General features: G+C 45.4%; 1 protein-coding gene across 3 annotated transcripts; it reads left to right on the top strand.

The window, feature by feature from the left end:
* The first annotated feature begins 1,131 nt into the window (after positions 1 to 1,131).
* Positions 1,132 to 20,513, top strand: SLC39A13 (solute carrier family 39 member 13). Of its 3 annotated transcripts, none has more exons than XM_028726295.2 (10): positions 1,132 to 1,283; positions 11,951 to 12,253; positions 13,101 to 13,214; positions 15,105 to 15,226; positions 16,021 to 16,176; positions 17,064 to 17,153; positions 17,544 to 17,594; positions 18,261 to 18,393; positions 18,515 to 18,614; positions 18,937 to 20,513. In XM_028726295.2, exons 2-10 carry the CDS (start codon positions 11,983 to 11,985, stop codon positions 19,010 to 19,012), a joined length of 1,113 nt encoding a protein of 370 aa, XP_028582128.2. In that variant the 5' UTR covers positions 1,132 to 1,283; positions 11,951 to 11,982; the 3' UTR covers positions 19,013 to 20,513. The 3 variants fall into 3 exon arrangements, with proteins under 3 accessions (XP_028582128.2, XP_028582147.2, XP_028582138.2); XM_028726305.2 differs by lacking the exon at positions 1,132 to 1,283 and adding an exon at positions 1,290 to 1,542; XM_028726314.2 differs by lacking the exon at positions 16,021 to 16,176.
* Positions 20,514 to 20,818: the final 305 nt, after the last annotated feature.

Genomic DNA, 20,818 nt, shown 5'->3' with positions numbered 1-20,818 from the left:
ATCGGTCATGACATCATGTTTGTTGACTGGGAACAGTTATGGACCACTGGTGTTAAGTTCACGGCATGTAATGCCTTAAGAGAAAATATTATGAAAATGATTTACAGGTGGTACATGACCCCAGTCAAACTTGCAAAAATTTATCATTTGCCCAATAACAAATGCTGGAAATGTAATGAGGCTGAAGGTACTTTTTACCATCTTTGGTGGACCTGCCCGAAGATTAAAGCCTTTTGGGAAATGATCTATAATGAAATTAAGAAAGTCCTTAAAAGGACTTTTCCTAAGAAACCAGAGGCTTTTCTCTTGGGCATGGTCGGCCAATCGGTGTTAAGGAAGGATAGGACGTTTTTTATGTATGCTACCACAGCAGCAAGGATCCTTTTAGCAAAGTATTGGAAGACACAAGAACTACCCACGCTGGAAGAATGGCAGACGAAGGTGATTGACTATATGGGACTGGCGGAGATGACTAGCAGAATCCGTGACCAGGGGAAAGAGACAGTGGAAGAAGACTGGAAGAAATTTAAAACATATCTTAAAAATTGTTGTAAAATTGAGTGTTAAGATGTCAAGGAATTTGGAAATAGAGAATTGCAGCTGTAATCAATAAGTTTTTTAAAAAAGAGCTTAAATGAAATTGAATTTGAATAATTAGTTAATTGGAGGAGTTGCTGAAGAAATGTAAAACAAGGATGCAGAAAAGGGGAGGTATGGGGAAGTCCGGGAAGTAAGGTTATGAAATTATACATGTTTATATGTTTGTATGTTTGCGTATTGTGTATTGTTTGTTTTTATTATGTGTTTGGAAAACTAATAAAAATTTATTTTAAAAAAAAACATAGGGAGGCGTGGGGCACGAGAAAGCAACAGCAGCTTCTCTGCGCGGCTACCTCCGCCGGCGAGTCCTAGCTTTGGTGAAGACTCAGCCGTGCCGCAAGCAGCCCTAGACCTGCGCTCTGTCACTTGTACGGCAGAGTAAGACTCTTTTCCGGTCCCCCATCCTGCCCTGACCGGAAGCATGTCCTGTTCCCCGCCGGCTCCCTTAGCGTTTCTAGGAGAAGAAGCGTGTGCTCTCGCTATCCGGTCCCCCTTTGGCGGACACGTCGGAAGCGGTGCCGCGCGCTAAAGCGTCCGCCGGAGCGGCGGCTTTTGATCCGAGGAGAATGGGACCGACGTGGCTGGCTTCTGGAGGCGGAGCCGAGGCTGAAGAGGCGGGGGGAGTCCCGAGCGGAGACGCAGCTGGATGGCAGGGGCAGCCCGGAGCTCCCCGGTGTCGCACGGTAACGAACCAGCCCCTGAGCTGCCCCTGGGGGGGAAGCACCCCTGCCCTCCACCCCCGGGGTCGAGGGAGCCCAACTTTTCCGGGGCGGCTGAGGCAGAGAGGCGGGCGGAGCGCGGCCGGGGCTTAGAGCGGGATGGAAGAGGCGAGGCGAGGGCAGAGGAGGTGCGAGTGGTACCCTGTGTCCGGGCAGCAATAGGAAAAGAAAGAGCACCCCGGGATTGAAGTGCGTGTGTGGAGGGGGATCCTTCATAGACCAGGTGGGTTACTTGATGCCTCGGGGAAACTCGGTTCTTCGTCCCCCATGTCCTTTAATCACTTGCTGACAGATGTTGCATTTAGCTTCCTTGTCTCTGCCGTTAATTATAGCCTGATCCTTCACTTTCTTCCTTTTTTTAAACTGCTGCGCTTTTGAGATCTTCTGACTGTGTGTTTCCTAGACTCGGTATGGTTTGTTGAGAGAAGGGGTTTCCTTTTACCGGCTTCCTAGGAGTGGGTGATACTAGGATAATGTAGCGCTCTTCTCTCCCAAGGAGCAAGAGCTGCCTGGTAATTTTGTTTTCAGAAGGAAAATAGCCATAATATAGAGTTCTGATCCATACGGCACGCAGACCATATTGATGTGCTTAATGAGCCTTGCACGTACCCCATCGCTTTTCACTTCTCCGGTCCTCCACCAGTTTTCCTTCCAGCAGAAGTCGCCGCTAAATAGACTCTGCATGTTTGCTCCGAAGCTATTTTAATGAGGTTTACTCCCAAGGCAACTCTGCATAGAACAATTTCTTAGATAATGTCCCACTGTGCCTCTTAATAAATAGACACGTGTTTTAATAAAGGAACATCTGTGGTGACAGCTTTAGCATATTAGCTGGCCCACTCAAAACTATAGCTTCCAGCTCAGACAAATTATAATGGGAGATGAGGAGAGAAGAATTTCAAAGGCAAAATAATGGCTTGGTACATAGAGGCACCTGCACTGGGGATGAATGGAAGTGTATTCCATCTGGTAGAAGTTTTATGTCTTGGCCACCCAGAATTGGATACTTCTTATAGGCAGAAACAAGTGTGTTGTGGCATCTTAAATACAGACACTTTTACAGTGTCAGCCTTTGCAAGTCTACTCAGAAGTAAATCCCACTGAGTTCAACAAGACTGATTTGCAGCCAAGTACATGTGGGATTGCAGCCTTTCTGATAATTATACAGATCAGGAACTGTGGTCTTCCTGATCTTGATGGACTCCAACTCCCATCAGCCCTAGCCAGTATGGCCAATGGTCCGGGATGATGGAAGCTGTAGTCCAACAACAGCTGGAGGACCACAGGTTATCCACCCATGTATAAACTTTTGTGACCTGGAGTTCACTTCACCAGATGCATAATGTATTATCCTCAACTGACAGATAAAATATATACATAAATATGTAGAGGAGGGAGGGTGGAATGTAAAAAGTGGGATCAAAGAGCCGTGAAATGCAAAAAGCTTCTGACAAGTCTGTTAAAGCTCAAATGCATATAAGATGAGCACAGTGATCCATTCACAATAGTAGTTATGGGTGCTAACCCAATCATCCTAGCTGTGCTAAGTTGATTACCTATAATAGGATAGGAAACTGGAATGGGCAGATTTGGTCTGGTGCAGAGTAGTTACTGTGTCACAAGTAGTTTATATTAACTTATGGAAGGCATGACCCACTATACTTCACTGTGACCTTCCACAAGTTTTTAGAAACACAGTGGAACATCTGCATTGAGGCTAAGTAAGGACACATGCCGTTCAAAGATCTGTGATTAGCTGTATCTTCATGGAGGTTGTATAATACTGGTGAATGGTGGACCCATGTAGTGGAAATGTTTTAAATTATGAAGGACACATGACTTGATCCTCTTTCAAGTAGGAGCAAGTTCACCTGTCATTTGCCTCGTTATGTTCCTACTCTCTTAGTGACTGCTGGTGTGGTGATTTGATAATTGCTTCTCTTTAGAGTAAAGGTGGGGCATCAATGAAGTTTATGAATAGTGTGGACAAAACTCACAGAAACCTTTTTCCTCCTCCATCATAATGTTAGAATTTGGGTCCTCCCATGAACTTTTTTAGGTTCAGAACAGGCACCATAAAGCACTTCTTCACACAGTGATAGGATTCACTGCTACAGCTTGTGATAATGGCCCTAAAAGGGGGTTAGAGAAATTAATGGACAACGCTGCTAGCAAAATAAGGTGCAAAAGAAGAAGAAGAATCAAAGAGCAGTTTGGAGAACTTCTCCTCCTTTAGAGGTTGCTGAATAGGTGCAGAACATATCCCCCCATGAATTGCTAGCTGCACTTCTGTTCATAGGATGAGTTCATAGATGTCTCCACTTGCTGAAAAATTCCACACTAATAATAGTCAAGCCTGTATGTTGCTGTGACTTTGTGAAAATGGAGGGGAAACACATAATGTGGTATTGCATGCAGAAGCCACCTTCCCCTCAGCTTTCATTTAAGTTTCGGGTCCTTATGGCTACAAAAAATGTTTCAGATTGTTTAGCCAATGTCTGCTGAAATATCAGAAGTCAGGGAGTTGGTTGAATAAGGCTTCCAATGGCTGCGTTTCAGTGACCTGCAGAACCAGAATAAATTATGCAAAAGAAGAAGTATTGAAGAATAAATTAGGCAAAGTAAGAAAGATAGTTCTGCTTTTCTTGGTGCAGAATTGCTTGGGATATTGAAGTTTATTTTTATTTTTTAGCACAGAGTCCACGCAGTCCTACCTGTGACTGACTCATGCTCCTGGTAGGCTTAAATTAGGTGCTTTTTGAGAATTCCATGATGGCTCTTGAAATATCTTGTTGGGCAAGCCCATCACTCCCATGGACTCACTGGATGGACAAATCAAACTTGTTTTTTCCCATTTTGTCTCTTGTAGAATGGGAACATGGCCTACCTCATAAGGCAGTTGTATACTCTAATATGATCTGGAGCACTTTGCAAAATTAGAAGTGGCATAAAAACATGTCAACAGCTGTAATGTTTCTTCCAGTTCAGATCTGTATGTTCTTTGACAGGAGTTTGTCTCTGCAGGGATAGAAGTTTGTTTATTTAACAGAGCTCTATCATGGAACCCTGACATGGGAACGAGGCTTCCAGGCAAACTTACATCCAGCCACAGACTAGAGCTAGGCCTGCTTCCAGCATCAGGCTAGGCTTTGGTTCTGAATGGGTCACTCCAGGGTGAGTGGTTTGCTTCAAACCCCACAGTGGCGGAATTGGTGCGGCTGGGAGCTGTGAAGCCTTGTAGCTGTTGGCAGAAGGTCAGGATTTCCAGTAGGATTCCAGGCGTTTACTGCTGCTGCTGCTGGACTCATAAAAGGGTCTGGAAGAGAGTTTGTTTGTTGCTGTTTCTATTTCCGTTGCGGGGGAATAGGATGACATTTTGTCTGGGCTCTCTGGCATAATTAGAGATGAGCCTTGGGCTTCCAGAGGAATATGCCTGAATATATATATTTTAAGAGTGGCATGGTGGTAGGATACAAGACTGGAAAAATGCTGGAACAGTGTGGTCAGCAAAAGGGTAAAGCTGCTGGCTGTCAGGGGAGGAGGCAGGAGCAGAAGAAACTCTTGACAGCTGCACAGAGCTTGCTGTGGGGAGAGCTGAGCTGGATTTTCCAGGTGCATTGGATAAAGGCCATTTCTAGAATAGACTGGAAATCTCTTGCAAGGGAGACTAAGCAGTTTCAGAAATGTCTCAAGTAAACATTCTGGTCTATTTCCCTTTTCCGTTTCTTTCTTTCTCTTGGTGTAGGTTTATATTTCAAGTGGCATTGGCTATCGATTCTACCATCCAAGAGAATGGAGTGGGTGTAGGTCTCCTGTCTAGAGAGGCATGCAGACTTTTCACAGTGTTAATAACATAATCCTAAGCATGCTTAACCAGAAGTGTTTTTTCAGATAGCAACTCCAATCATCTACATGTGCCATATGAGAAGACTTTTTTGTTTCTTGTTGTCTGGTTTTGGGTTTCTTTCCTGCAGCATCTCATTCTGAATTGGAAAAAAATAAAAAATCTTACGTATATCAATCATCCTCCAGTTGCTATTTCAGGAGCTCCTCACAATTTAGATAATCCTCCAGGGAACAGAGTTATTCACTAGCAAGCAGAGTCTCCTCTCCTCTGGGACAATTCCCACTTCTAATACCCCCAAATGGAATGTGCTCTGAGTCAAGCTTCTACTTTTAAAAAAATTGTGTGGGTCATGACCTCAATCCTGTTCGCTGGGAATTATGAAAGGGTCACTGGGCCAGATGTGTTTTGCATTAAAGCTGTTTCCCTGAGTTACCAAGGACTGGAGTTCTTTTTTAGAAGAATAAATACGGTAAATAATGGGGATTTCTTAGGACTCACACACACACAACATAGGTTTTTTAATACTTGATGGCTCATTGCTGGAAATGGGAATTTACTCAGTTGAAAAACATTGAGTTTGAGTTGTTGTGAGAGGTTATGGAAGTTCTGACCATGGTGCCTGACCTGTGATGGTTCAATCCCACAAACACATTGCCTCTTTATGTTACTAATGTGACATGTTGCAATTGCAGGAGAGGAGAGATGCAGAATCTTTTGTGCTGGCCCTCATCACTCAAGCTCTGGAGGGATGTTGCCAAAAATCCCCCCCCCCTCATTTCCATGGCAAATGTTCCGTCTCTCTGTCATAATATGTAGAACTATTTGCTCCCCTGGCTTCATGTTCATTGTTTGAAGGTTTGGAGGCTCACCATATGATAATGGAGTTCCAGGCAGAAGCAGGTGGCATCCCTGGGTACCACCCCACTCCAGGAAAGGGTCCACTGTCATGCTCTGAAGTTTGCTGATCCATCTACTTGCCGTTGGTGCCTGTTCATCGGTCCTCTCCAAGTGGGCAAGCAATGATGAGTTAGGAAATGGAACAACACCCTCCACTTCCCTTGCACATCACTGTCCGTACCTTGGAGGCTGTTCAGTTTGTGCACAGAGTGAGAGTGAGTGGGCAGCAGTACCTTGGAGAAGTGGAAAGGGGATCCATTGAGGATCACCTAAAACCTGTTACTATATATGGTTGCTGGTTTGGAGATCACTTGCCTTTGGGTGGTAACCTCATGGCAAGTGTAATAATAATAATAATTTAATAATAATTTTATTATTTATATGCCACCCATCTGACTGGGTCGCCTCAGCCACTCTGGGGGGCTTCCAGCAAAATATAAAGGTAAAGGGTCCCCTGACCATTAGGTCCAGTCGTGGCCAACTCTGGGGTTGTGGCGCTCATCTCGCTTTATTGGCCGAGGGAGCCGGCATACAGCTTCTGGGTCATGTGGCCAGCATGACTAAGCCGCTTCTGGCGAACCAGAGCAGCGCACGGAAATGCCGTTTACCTTCCCGCCAGAGGTTCCCTATTTATCTACTTGCACTTTGACGTGCTTTCAAACTGCTAGGTGGGCAGGAGCAGGGACTGAGCAACGGGAGCTCACTTCATCGCAGGGATTCGAACTGCCGACCTTCTGATCGGCAAGTCCTAGGTTCTGTGGTTTAACCCACAGTGCCACCCACATCCCTCCAGCAAAATATAAAACACCATAAAACCTGTACGCTGGCTCAGAGTTCCTAACAGTCACTAGGCAAACACCTAGGGAAGAGCTGGGGAATCTGTGGGCCCTCCTGATGCTGTTGGACTCTATTTCCCATCAGCCCCAGCCAGCATGGCTGGTGGTCAGGGATGAGAATTTTAGTTCAACATCATCTGGAGAGCCATAGGCTCCTTATTCCCATACTTGCCACTTGAGAATGTAAGAACTGATTTGCTGCATTTGACCTAGTTCTGCACTTTTTCTGCTGGCCAGATGCTTGTGTAAAACTCACAAGCAGGTCCTGAACATAATAGAAATCTTCCGATAGTTGGCCTTAACATCTGACGATCCGGTACACTCCCTTTGAAAATGGAACTTCCTTTGGAGCTGTAATGGGAAATGGCCATTGATCAACATCTTCTGCCATGAATTGGTTAAATCCTTTTATAAATAGGCATCTTCCCTAGAGGGGTTGTGGTAGTTAAAAATAGTGCTTCCTTGTTCCGTTTTATTGCTAAACAAGAAGTGTGTGTGTGTGTGTGTGTGTGTGTGTGTGTGTGACAGGGGAAATATTCCCCGGGAGGAAAAAGGCTCTGATGGTTTGGAGGGAATCCTGCAGGAAACTTGAGTAGTGCAGAGTGTGTTCCCCACATGAGCTTTGCTTTCTTCCACCCATATGTGGAGCAGGGAGCAGGGAGCTTCTGTGGGCTGAGCACCTGGTGCTGCTAGGTTTGCAGAAAGCAGGTGTGCTGACTTTAGGGGAAATGTGGTTTGGCCTCTGGCCTCTGGGCTCCAAAAGACGCTTGTCTCAACTGCTGGAGAGCTGCATCCAGTCAGTACTGAGCTTGATGGACCTGTATAAGACAGCTTCCTATGCTCTTATGGGGACAACAGATTACTCAAAGCATCACATGCAGGTTCAACCTAGGATGACTCAGAGAAGGGATTTCGGGAGGCATTTTGATACCTCACATGTCTCAGATGGAGTTATTTACATAGGTCCCCCAAATTAGTTGGCACTGGCATGACTAAGGGAGCCCTGCTCTGTAACCCTCCCCCTCCCCAGTGTTTTCCCAGGCCTTCTAGCCCCCTGGCACTCTGCCTTCTAGGAATTTTCCATAACTCACTGATTCCACCATGGGCCTTGCAAGCAAGTGCATATGGGCTGCTAAGCCACAAATGTTTGTCCTTGCCTGCTTGTTCACATGTCCCATGTTTGGCAGGTGTGAGTAGACTGAAAAAGAGAGCTGTCTCCCAAATGACAGAATGGCCTTGCCTAGTAGTTACTCTTCTGTAGTATAAGGCAAGTGTTTATTTCCAAGCCTCTTTTAAATCACTGGAGCCAGAAGGGTGCAGTGGATGAGTAAGACCTCGAAGCAAATGCCTGGTTCAGCCACAAAGTTCCCTGATGGATCTTCAAACAGTAATTGTAGCCCCATCCATCCATCCATCCATCCATTCCTGCTTGCTCTCGATTACCTGTTGATCTCTTCCGCCATCATCTTCATCATCTTTTCTGCAAAGCCCCATATGTTGGAGCATAATGTTGAGAAAGTGTTAGTGTAATATAACAATAACTTGAAATGATCCTTGAAAAGTTTTGCCATAGCAACAAATTTTGTTCTTAGCAACAGGTTTCTTTATAAGGCAAGCTCTGGATGAGAAAGTGTGTGTGTGGTGTAGAGGCTGTTGCTCTGGCCAGATGGCTGAATGATTATTTGCATATAGTTTTATTTTACTTTATTAGACCAGTAATTATACAGTTGTACCTTGACTCCAAACGCCTTGGGAGTTGAACATTCTGGCTCCCGAACGATTGAAAACCAAAAGTGAGCGTTCCGGTTTTCAAACATTCTTTTGGAAGCCAAATGCCTGATGGGGCTTCCACAGCTTACGATTGGCTTCAGGAGCTTCCTGCAGCCAATCAGAAGCCGCACTTTGGAAGTCAAATGTTTCGGAAGTCAAATGGACTTCCGGAACAGATTCTCTTTGACTTCCAAGGTATGACTGTACAAATTAAATACACTGTAGTGTTACTTTGACAATAAATACTTTAAGAAGAGCCAAAATGGGTGAGGTGTTTATTCCCACATGGGAGTTCACCAAGAGAAGAGCTGAACTGCGAAGTGGAGGATTCTGGAAGACTTTCTGGGCGACTCTGCTGACTGGAAAAGGAACCCCAAAAGATGGCAAACTGCACTGACACAAAGCTCCCCATGCAATTAAGAAGTCTTGAGAAGATTGGGGTTCTAGATCACATGATGGGGACCCCATGAGTAGGACTCTTCACTGCAGAAGTTAGTCCTCAGCAAATTGGGGGCTGTAGGAACAGTGCCAGGGGTGAGAAGCCAAGGCCAATGGGCTCACCCCCTTGTGTTATGGTAATTGGCTGGAGGAGGTGGGGAGACTGAGTGAATAAGGCTTGTGTCTGATTCTAATCTTATCTCACAGGATTGCTCTGAAGGCAGAGGGGCAGGGAGTCCCATGTTTGCCAGCTTAACTCTTTGGGGGAGCGGGAGCAGGAGAGGGGACTGCATTGCCTGCAGAAAACCTTGGGGAGAAAGTAATTGTAGAATACAAATCTAGGAAGGAGAGGAAGGGATGGAATCTGTGTGAGGGTGGAGAGGGGAAGGCTAGAGCTCATTGGATGAGGACACACTTTGCATGCAAAAAGCGTCTCGGGATTAATCTCTGGCACCTCAAGCCAAGAGTATCTTGGGTTACTGAAAATGTTGTTAATTGCCTTTTTAGTATGATTGAAAGGCAAGATATAAATACTTCCACTGAATTACTACAAAGCAAGTGTGGGACCGGAAGAGATCTTTGCCTGAGACCATGAAAAGCTGATGCCAATCAGACTCGAGTAGACAGGACGGGCTGGCTGAAGAAATAGTTTGACCAGAAATTCCTAGCTTCAAACTGCAGGGCCAACAGATGGGCTAAACAAAATATTAAAAAATTCTGCGGCTATCCCTGTTGAAGAGCCTTAAACCCCTGAGCTGTCGTTTCTGAGTGGTTGCTCCGGTGACTTCCCAAAAGGTGTTTCCTGACCACATGGTGTCTTGGATATACATGTGTCAGGACAGGACAGAGCATACATTGTGGAACTGGCTGCTGCTTGGCTCTCTCACACCACCACAAACCCGGCTGGAAGTGCATAGATGGGGCAAAGAGGGAGGAAGCAGGTCAGCCCTGACCAGATTACAAAAATATACAGATACACTTGCAATATATCTGTTGTGGTGTTATTGCTTACTTTCTCTTCAAGAGAGGTCCAGCAACGTTCGGGAACCTAGGTTCCTTCAGAGACTCAAGTAGGCCTCAGGATTCTAGAGGAGAGCTGGGAAGGTCTCCCTCTCCTACATGTAGTCCCAGCCTCTTCTGATCAGCAGGAACTTAGTTTCAAATATTGTTAAAATTCTTATACAGCCCCAAAGTTTACTTTCTCTCTCTGATTCTCTAGAGTTCCATAACTCACAGTTTCTGATTGACTCCCCCACCACCACCCTTCAGGGTCTGGAATACTTCTCTCTTTCTTTCTTCTTCTCTCTTTCATTTAGCTTTCCTCCCCCAGGTGGTAAAGACTTCCTGCTGCTTGCCTTTGTAGGCTGTGGAGGTTCCCAGTTATATTGCTGCTGCATCTCCCTCTCGTTGTTCCTCTGAGTCTTTATCTACTGATAAGGATGGGTCTGACACTCCTATCCCCATCCCCTAGGTCTGTGTTTGTACTTGGTCATGATGAGGCCACAGCAGTCTGGAGATTGGAGTTGCTTATCAACAGCCGCTTACACATGGGCTTCCCCAGGCAAAGTCCAACATCTTTAACCACTAAGGGTGGGATTCAACTAACAGGCCCTGCCAGCAGAAGCCTATGCAAGAACTTCTGCTATAGCAATGGGGCTTTCCCCCTCCCTCCCTCAAATTATTTTTTGGTGTGTGTTTTTATTTTTGTAAATCTACCAAAGAATAAAACAAAACAAAATTGGGATTAAGGTGTTTTTTTCAGGATGGTGGAGGGCAATACATCCATTTGCATATTGGTGGTGGCACTTGCACTTCCTTTGGTAGGAAATGCTCTATGTGAGGGCTGGGGGGGGGGCAGAAAAAGTGGGGGTCAATGAGGGTCAGTTGGGGGAGAGTGAGAACTCCTGGGGCCGTGGCAGCAGAAACACAGGTGCCGAAGGGGCAGCATACCTTCCGACATTCCTCAGATGAAAATGTCCCTGTTTTCATCTGAGGAATGCTGGAGGGTATGGCATGGTGGGGGATGAGAGTGGATCATTCCATTAGGTAAGCAGAAATACTTGTGCTGACAGAGATCTGCTTAGTGGCATGTTGAATTCCTCTTTTACATAATTTTAGTATCTGCAGAAGCCATTAAACTCTGGGTCTAGTTTTGTACTACCATTTTGATGGGTTTCCAGCTGGGCTGCTGTCCTTGTAATGTCCTCATCAGTCAGCATGTTGCCTCAAGCCACCCATGGTGAACTGGTCAGGTTGCCACTCCACCTCAGATTCCATTGCTGTCACGAGCGCAGATGGTTGGTTGGTATATTGCCAGGTGCCCTTGGCATCTATGCTTGGAATGGGTGGGGGAACCTTTGTTTGGTCTAACTGGGCCACGTGGCCAAATTTAAATGGGCCAGCAGGCCACACCAGAAAAATCCCACCAGCTCAATAAGTGTATATACATACAGGAGATATGTGAATTTTCTTTTAGGAATGGTTCAGAACCACACAGCCCCAATGTGAGGAAAGTGATGTTCAGACACAGAAAAGGTCTGCCGAGATCCATGCTGATACCTCTTTTTCACAATATGAAGATCCCACATACAAGAATAAGTAGCTGTCTAGGAGTTGCAGGGACATCTTGCTTCATTATGAGCTTTCCATCTAGTAAAAAAGTGAGAGAAAGAAGTATGACTCATCCTTTCTGCCCCTGAAGTCAACAATGGGAAGACTAATTCAGTTCAGGAGGGAAAAAAGAACAAGTGTCTTGGGACTGACTTTCAAAAGGGATGGGTGAAGAGGAGAAGCACTGAAGGGTCTTAGGCGTGGACTGGTCATCTTTTCTCTCTTCCATGCAGGGATTGACCAGCCAGGCTGAGGCTGCACAGTGATGATGGGGGAACGACTGCTTCTCCATGGAACTCTCTCCTTCTTGATGCTTATGGCTGCCTGCCAGGCCCACGACCTTCCACTGACCCAGGCTGACAATGAGGCTAGTCCCCTGTGTGAAAAGGAGACTGAGTCCTGGGGGGCCATATTCAGCGAGGAACGCCTGGATGCTTGGGTCTGTTCTCTGATTGGTTCAGTTATGGTTGGGCTGAGTGGGGTCCTTCCCCTGCTGGTGATTCCTCTCGAGACAGGGGCAGCACTGAAGTCAGAAGGTAAGCACCCCCTGATGATTTCTGCCTTCTTTTTCTGGCTCAGCATCCCAGTCAGGGATTGCTCGGGGTAGCACAGCTTTTAAATGCAAGACCTGGATGCGGCATGCTTATTGTAATACAGGAGCAATATGCTCTTATCAAGTCATTCCATGAAGTCAGGTGGGCGGACAATGGCTAAGTTTAGGGTGTTGAGCATGTGCTGGTGGATTTTCTAAAATAGGACCTTCACCCTCTAGTAGTAAACCAAATTTCATGTCAAGAGCGGTGGATTCTGTGACTTGTGTAACTGATGTATAGGTATAAGTATTTTGTAAGCCTTTGTTTCCTACTAGCCATGGGAAAGGGCAAAGCATCAGGCATAACAATGAAGCCCTGTCTTCTGGCCACTGGAAATCCAGTTGGAAATGCCTCCTTTCTGTGGCTTTTGAGATTTCCCTTGGCGCCACTTGTATGGTTTTGATTTTATCTTTGTACTCTTAAGGGCTAGAAACAGGATATTGACTTCTACACTAAGTTGTGTGTTTGTGTGGTGCAGGCTCAAAACTGTGGAATAAACACAGCCCTGCTCTCTTCTCCAGACACTAGGCGGACACAGTTTTCCCACTGGCCCTACCTCTCCTTGCAAGTTCACAACCGCCCCATTGGGTGGGAGCAATGTACTAGGTGTTTCAACTGGCTTTCCCAGTTTCAGCATTTTCTTGGAAGTAGACAAAGCATCCTGATCAGCTGCTATGGCAGCAAACCCTATGCATGGGGGAAGAGATGACTGTTTCCTCAGCTTTCCCATGAGTAGCATAGCAAGATGAGATCAAGCTCTTTGGTGACTGGCTGCTCTTTGTCTTTTCAGAGGGATCCCATCGGATGAAGCAGTTCTTGAGCTTTGCCATTGGTGGGCTCCTGGGAAATGTTTTTCTGCACCTGCTCCCAGAGGCCTGGGCCTACACCTGCAGTGCCACTGCAGGTAATGCCTGGAACTGTGCAAATGCCTTGAAATCGCACAGGCACTGATCTGCAAGCCATTTCTTTCCCTGCGTCTGCACAGATTGTTGTGTTCCATTTGGGGTCTTTTGTTATCTTTTCAAAGGGGACTCCTGGACGCCAGGGCTTGTTTTCTCTCTGTTCTATGCTTTGACTCTTAATAATACTAATAACATAGTCATGCTTCTTCCAAAGTTATGTCAAATGAATTACTAATCAACTTGTTGCACTTGTAACCCACCTCGCCTCCAAGGAGCTCAAGATGGTGAACATAGTTCTTCTCTTCCCCATTTATCCTCACAACAACTGTGTGAGGTAGGTTAGGCTGAGAGTGAATAGCTGGCCCAAGGTCACCCAGTGAGTTTCATGGATGATTATCATAGGGAAAATGCCCTGTCCCTCTTCCCCAACCTGTAGCCCTCTAGATGTTGTTGGAGGACAGGTCCCGTTCTCCATGGCCATTGACCACTATGGCAGGAGTCGATGGGAGCTGTAGTCCAACAATCAGGCACCAAGTTGAGGAAGGAATTCTCTTCTATAGATGCAAGAGATGAAACAAACACAGCCGCCTTTGCTCCTGAATAGCATGTTGTTGCCTCTCTTGAGAAAGGGTGCTCTTCCATGCAGCCCTGCAATTAACTGCTTGATTCGTAAAGGACAACTTCCTCTGATCTTGAAGGTCTGCATAGGTCTCCCTCCATAAAAAGGGCACCTGCCCTTGCGCTGCTACCTGCCTTGAGTCCGCAGGTGTTGCTGCCTCCTGAAAATGTGACCTTGGAAGACTTCCCCCGCCTTGTCAGCCTTTATCTGGCCTTTGGGCTTCAGGATTGCGTCACCCCACACATGCCTGTCATTCTCCCTTGCCTACAGCCAGTCTCAACAGCGTGTGGGAAGCTGACCGCACTCCATCTAATCAAAAAGGACATCTTTTGTCCTTAGGCAAAGAACTTTGCCAGGGTGTGGCGGGAGGAGGAGGAGGAATGAGCTCTCCAGAGCACAGACTTCATGCCTGTGCACGCAGCTTAGGCAGGCTCAGCTTCAGAATTTGACTGGTAAACGTGTGGCTGTAACCAGGGGCTGCCAATGTCTTTGCACAAAATAATAATAATCCAGTTTTGTTCTCCAAATAAAACATGCAGAGTTAATGAATTTGCAAGTAAAGCATCTCCAGCTTGCAGGATTTGAGTTTTCAAGGAATCAACATTCTGTCACGGGAAGTGGGTTGGCAGGGAGCTAGGGGCGTAAAGGTACCCAGGAAAAGATGGGTGGGGAGAGATATACAGAGACAGAGTGTGTTAGCCATAGGAAGAGGGAGCTATAGAAAGCACAGGTGCCCTTCCACCCTTTGCTACAGAGTCCTCTTCTATTTTCAAGGCTTCTTTTTTCTACACTTGAGAAGAGTGCTTGAGAACAGAAGAGCTTTGCTGGGTCAATTTATTATAGATTCACCCACTCCAGCATCATGCACAGAGCTCATCCATCCTTCCCCTGCCTACCTGTGTTGTTTAATAATAATAATAATATAATAATAATAATATCTTTATTGTCATTGCCCCCTCTCGGGGAGAGCAGGGTTTCCCAACTGTGTTTGGACTACAACTTCCATCATCTCTAGCTAGCAGGACCAGTGGTCAGGGATGATTGGAACTGTAGTCCAAAAGCAGCTGGAGACCCAAGTCTGGAAACCCTGCTCTAGAGTGCACTGGCCCCAGATTTGTATGTTTCTTCTGGAAACCAGTTTGCCTTTTGTGTGAATGAAGCAGGGGGTGTGTGTTTTAATTTGTTTGCTTTTGGGTGGGGAAAATGGTTTTGGGGGCTCCTGATTTTCAAGTTCTGGTGAGACTTGTCCATTCTACCTCTTTCCCCTCTACAGGAGAAGGGCAGAGTTTCCAGCAGCAGAAGCTCCTGGGACTCTGGGTGATCATTGGTTTGCTGACCTTCCTGAGCCTCCAGAAGATGTTCCCAGACAGTGGAAAGGAAGGAAGCTCCAGCTTGGTGAGTGGATTCTGAGAGGGGCGCAAGATCCCAGTTTGATTATGACATGTGATGTTGCCATGTGATCTTGGAAACGCAGCATGAAGCTTAACTTCCTATCCCTCCCAGTAGCCTCCTCGGTGATTCAGGAGGCATGACATAAACTCATGGTGTGAAGGTCAGCAGGAGAACAGAAGGGCTCCATAATGCCCTAAGGCAGGAATGGTTAACTTGTGGCCTTCCAACATGTTGTTGCACTACAGTTCCCATCATTCTTCACCATTTGGCTGGGGCTGATGAGAGTTAGACTCCCCAAAAATATGGAGGGCCACAATTTAACCACCCCTATCCTATATGAGTTCCCGCCCCCACCATGTGCACAATTCCTCTGTACTTGGCATAACTTCCTCTATATTTGGCATAAATGCATTCAATATGGTATTTGAATACATTATGCAAAATACAAAGTATGGGATTTTCAAGTTTTGAATTGTGTGTGTGTGTGTTTAGGTTAGAGTTAGGGAGTCAAGAAAGCAGGATATCTGTTTGCTTCCCCGTCAACCTTGCATGAGCAAAGTGGAGGTCGTCCTTGTCTGATTTGTGTGACTTTGCCTAACAAACCACTTAAAATGACAGTCTCTGGGCTTCTGTGTCCTTTTTTTGCAAACATTCTTCTGCTTTGGAGTTCATCAGATGTGAAGTAGCTATAGTTTTATTTGAGTTCAGGATAGCACTATATGAAGGGAATGGGAAAAGGTTTCTGGGCCACTGTTTGATGGACATGGAAAAAGACCAGCCGCTTCTCCGTGACTTAGGTCAGTGATTCCAAAGCACCTGCTAAACGGATTCCAAATGGGAGCAGTTTCTCTGCTGTGCAGGAGGCAGCCAGTCCAGTCCAAAGAAAGAAGTTGGGCTCAGCTCAGAGTAATGGTTCTTCTCACTTGTCTTCGCTACCAGCCCAGAAGATCAAGGTAAACCATTTGGTGGTGGGGGTGGGGTCCATGGGCCAGTGGAGAAAATGCGATATGTGTCTAAGCAAAAACAACTCAAAAGGAAGTTCGATAACTTCCTGAAAGCAAAGATGGCAGGCAATATTAAAAAATAATAATAGCCAAACCCCCACTTTTAGGGGAGATCAGGCATGCAGATGCTTTCCTCTTAAACATGTATGAATCTTCCCTATAGTGAGTCAGACTGTTGGGCTGTCTAGCCCCATCCACTCTGACTGGCAGTAGTTGTCCAGAGTCAAAGCCAGAGGTTTTTCCCAGTCCCACATAATTGGCAGGGATTGAGCCTTGGATCTTACCACTGAATGATGGTTTCAACTCCATCATTGCCTGCTTGGTTTGGACCTTCACCTGCCTTCTCCTTGATCCTTTATGTACAGTCTTTACCTGAATTTAAGCTGCTTTCTTTAAAAGGTTCTATCATTAAAAACAAAATTCCCGCGTCTTTACAAAAATGCCATCTCTCAACTTCTTTCTGTGTTTTTAAGAATATAACTGCCATTTTCCAGTTCAGGAGAGGAGAGCTGGACCACATCCACTAAGAGAAAAGCCCCGTGCTGCATTCCTGTTTGACAGCTGACAACCCATATTTTAAATTTCTGCATCTGCTTGTCAAAACAGGATAACCCACATCCATTGGGTTGTTAGAATACGATAGTCACTTTAAAGACTGCTACTTACTATGTTATGTGCCTCGTTAACCACATTCACAAGTTTGATATAAGCTACCTTGTGGATAAAATTGGCATTCTTACCTTTGTTTGTGAAAATGGCCTTTGTCCGTGGTCTCCTTGTCTTACAGGTGTTAGATGCTCTGATTTTATTTCTCTTTCTTTCCCCTGCCACTGTAGATCAGCGGATACCTCAATCTTTTGGCCAACACAATAGATAATTTCACACATGGCCTGGCAGTGGCAGCCAGCTTTTTGGTTAGCAGAAAGGTAAGTTCCCTGTTTAGGGGACCTGTTTGACTCTCCCCTAATGTTCAGATCCCAGAGGTTGGTGTTAAAAGCAAGTAGACAAATAAGAAGCAATTCTGTGCTGTTTCTGTACAGCTTTTTCCTAATACTTTCACTCTAGCAGAATATCTATATAATATGTATTAAATAACTACAGCTTTTTCCACATTCTTCCTTAAAACCCAACACTAAAAGCCCTTGCAATTGCTTTGAACACTAAAACTGCACAGATCACCATTCAAAGGGGGGCAGGGTCAGCATCTCCCCTTTCCCCCCCAGGAAAAAAATGTTTAGAAAAGTCTTGCTTTGCTGCACTTGTGCCCCTGTTGAGTGATAGGGAATGTCTTAACATGTTTCTGCCATTGGCTGTAGGTTGGGCTCCTGACCACTATGGCAATCCTTCTGCATGAAATTCCCCATGAGGTAAGCAGGATCTGTAATAGGCTTGTTGGGAAGTTGTCTCAACGTTTTGTCTGAGTGGGAGACCAGGGCTTTGTTTGAAAGAGTGAGCAAATCTCTGTAATATACACACTCTGTAATACACACACACACACTCTGTAATACACACACACACACACACACACACACACACACACACACATACACACACACATTACCAATAACATACAAAACTTTCCAGAGTAACAAAATCCAAAAAGATACCTGCCCCAAGAATCTTACAATCTGAATTTTGACAATGAATGAAGTGAATGGAATGGAAGGGAGAGACAAGGGATAAGCAAATATTGTATATTTGCACATCCTTAGGCTTTCTCTCAGCCAAAGTGTTGGTGGCTGTGGCGGCAGATGGTGAATGTTCTGTTTGCTTAGAATTACTTACTGCCAACCAAATAATTGGAAAGAATACTTTTCCTCCCCATGAGGCTAGAATAAATGAGTTAACTATGTTCCATGTTTGACTTCCCCACTTGTTAACTAATTCCAAGCCGCAGAGTTATCTGTTCAGGAAAGGACTTTTCGTAGATGGGAATTCTGGAAAAGAGCTTGCAGTGCCATGCTTTGGGACTGTTGTCAGCTTCTGTGCAGTTCTCTTTTTTTTTTTTTTTTGTCCCCGCTTTATTGCTGTAGGTGGGAGATTTTGTCATCCTCCTTCGTGCTGGCTTTGATCGCTGGAGCGCAGCCAAGTTACAGCTCTCCACGGCCCTTGGAGGCATTCTCGGTGCTTGCTTTGCAATTTGTGCTCAGTCACCTAAAGGGACAGGTAAGACTTGGAGTATGCAGAAGGGATGAATGAGAGACCCCCATATCCATCCCATCTTACCCAAATACAGTTCTCTCCTGCCACCTCCTGGTCACTGATGTGTTTCTCACTATCTACACAGGGGAAACCATTGCTTGGATTCTCCCATTTACCTCGGGGGGCTTTTTATACATCGCCTTGGTAAATGTCGTGCCCGATCTCTTAGAAGAGAAGAATCCTTGGTAAGTGTCTTCACCACATCTACTTATGGGAAGAAAAACTTGTGGGGGTGGGGAACACCCCATGCATAACTTCCAGGGCAGCAAAGGGAAATCTGTGGCCCTCCATATTGTTGGAGTACAACTCCCATCATCCCTATTTGACTGTGTTGAAGGGGCTGATGGGAGTTGGAGTCACGCAACATCTGAAGAACCAAAGTCTTGGAGCCATTATAAGCCGCCTTGAGGGTCCCAGGAGGAATAAAAATGTGGGGGGTGGAACGATCCAGATCCTCCTCATGCCTGATCTTCAGCCCATCCTCTCTTCTTCTTTTCCTTTGCCTAGGAACTCAGTGCAACAAGTACTCCTCCTGTGTACTGGCATCATTGTCATGGTGCTTCTCTCATTCACTACCGAATGAGCGACTCCTGCTCCGGCTGCCTTCTGCTGCTTCCCAAAGCTGCCTTCATTCTGAACTGTTACAGAGCAATAAGGGACACCATTGAATTTTTGTTTGTGTGCCTGTGGATTTGGCTGCTGCTACGAGAGGCAAATCAGGGAAGCCTGGTTCTGGAGGAGAATACTGGACTCCATTTCTTGTTTCTAAAGCTTCACAGGCCAGGACTTCCAAAGTATTGAGAAAAGAAAGTGGGGTGGCTGGATTTTTCTTTTCAAGTTGTGTGTGTGTGGTTAAAAAATAATAATTTAAATGAACACAAAACAACAACCAGCAATGAAGAGAGGAACTGCTTTTGCTGAAAGGGGCAGTGTTGCCAGTTTGGACTTGATGTGTGCTAGAATAAAAAGGCAGGTTGCAATGTAAGCATAGAGATGAAAGAATTATCTTCCATCCCAGGCCAAAATACCTGGTTGTTTCATATAGGAAACCACATACCTGGTCAGACTTACATTAGTCCCTCTAGCCTAGCATTATGTACTCTGACTTGCAGTGGCTCTCCGGGATCTTGGGCAAGGAAGGCTCTGGTACCCAAGATCCCTTTCAAACTAGAGATAGTAGGGATTGAATCTGAGACCTTTTGCATGGAAATCGTAAGTGCTACCTTTGAGCTATGGAAACCTTCTCCCACCCTGCCATAAAATTGCTTTCTGAACCTTCTAGGATGAGGTCTGCTACTGCCTGATCCTGTGCCTCTCCCTAAGCAGTAACTGAAGATCCAGTTGGGTTGAAGCATTATAGCTGAAATCAGTATTCACGCTGGAAACTTTTGGAGAGGTTGTTCAATGCCTGCCTCTAACCAAAGAACCTGGCTATAATGCCTGGTTTACGGCTGTACAGCTTAAACTGGGAAGAGTTCCTCATGCTTTCAAATCGTAAGGTAGTATGGAAGCAGCAGACTCTGCCTTTCTGGATCTGTCTCAGCCCCTGTGACACATTTTGCATTCCTTTGGGCTGACCTGGTAGCTCCTTGCTGAGTGAGCTGGCTTGCTTTACCAAAAATAGAGGAAAAGGAAGATTTGCTGGATGTGCAACTGTTGCAGGGTTAAACAAAGAGGAATGACTTCTGGCCAGTCAGCGTCAGCACAGATGATTAAAGTCAGGACTGTCAAGTAAACTAAGTGTTATAACTTCTAGTTTAAAAACGGAAGTAAACGCAGCTTGACAGCCTAATTCGAATAGGCCCTTCAGTTGCCAAACAGTGAGATGAAATGGCGTCTAAAAACAGCAATGAGATTCCGTGTGTATTGAAAGACAGAAGAACAAATGACTAAATGGTCTTGTTGCAAATAAACAGCACTTTCAGTTGTCAAATGCATTTTGACCAAGCTGACTTCAGTGGCACAAAGGTAAATTGTGTGTGAGGTTATGTGCTCTTCAAAATAAAAGAATACAATGATGTTACATTTATATAACGAGCTGTTTCGTTATTTGAACTTGTTTATAAATAAATGTTTTATCATTATTTGTAGAAGTTATGTTGTTTTCTGTGAATAGTTACAGTTTTAGTTGCAGATATGTATGGTTTTCTTTGTAGTCCTAACTTTTTATCATCTGTGCTTGTGTGTCTGTTTTCTGTACTTGCATAGTGCAGCAAGCAAATTGTGGAATGGGCACAGGCCTGATTATCACTGGGCCTCTAAGGAGGCATTTCCTTGGAATCATAGAATTGTATAGCTGGAAGGGATCATGAGGATCATCTAGTCCAGGGATGTCCAACCGTGATCGATAGGTTGATTCCCGGGTGATATTGGTCGATCACTTGCTCAT

The sequence above is a fragment of the Podarcis muralis genome, chromosome 1 (assembly GCF_964188315.1).
Source record: "Podarcis muralis chromosome 1, rPodMur119.hap1.1, whole genome shotgun sequence".
NCBI classification, from domain to species: Eukaryota; Metazoa; Chordata; class Lepidosauria; order Squamata; family Lacertidae; genus Podarcis; species Podarcis muralis.
This window is presented reverse-complemented; position numbering and strand designations above follow the sequence as displayed.

Coding starts and splice junctions, on each gene's coding strand:
- SLC39A13 (XM_028726295.2), top strand. CDS start 11,983: ATGATGGGGGAACGACTGCTTCTCCATGGAACTCTCTCCTTCTTGATG. Junction 17,595..18,260: donor TGCATGAAATTCCCCATGAG/GTAAGCAGGATC, acceptor TTATTGCTGTAG/GTGGGAGATTTTGTCATCCT. Junction 18,615..18,936: donor TTAGAAGAGAAGAATCCTTG/GTAAGTGTCTTC, acceptor TCCTTTGCCTAG/GAACTCAGTGCAACAAGTAC.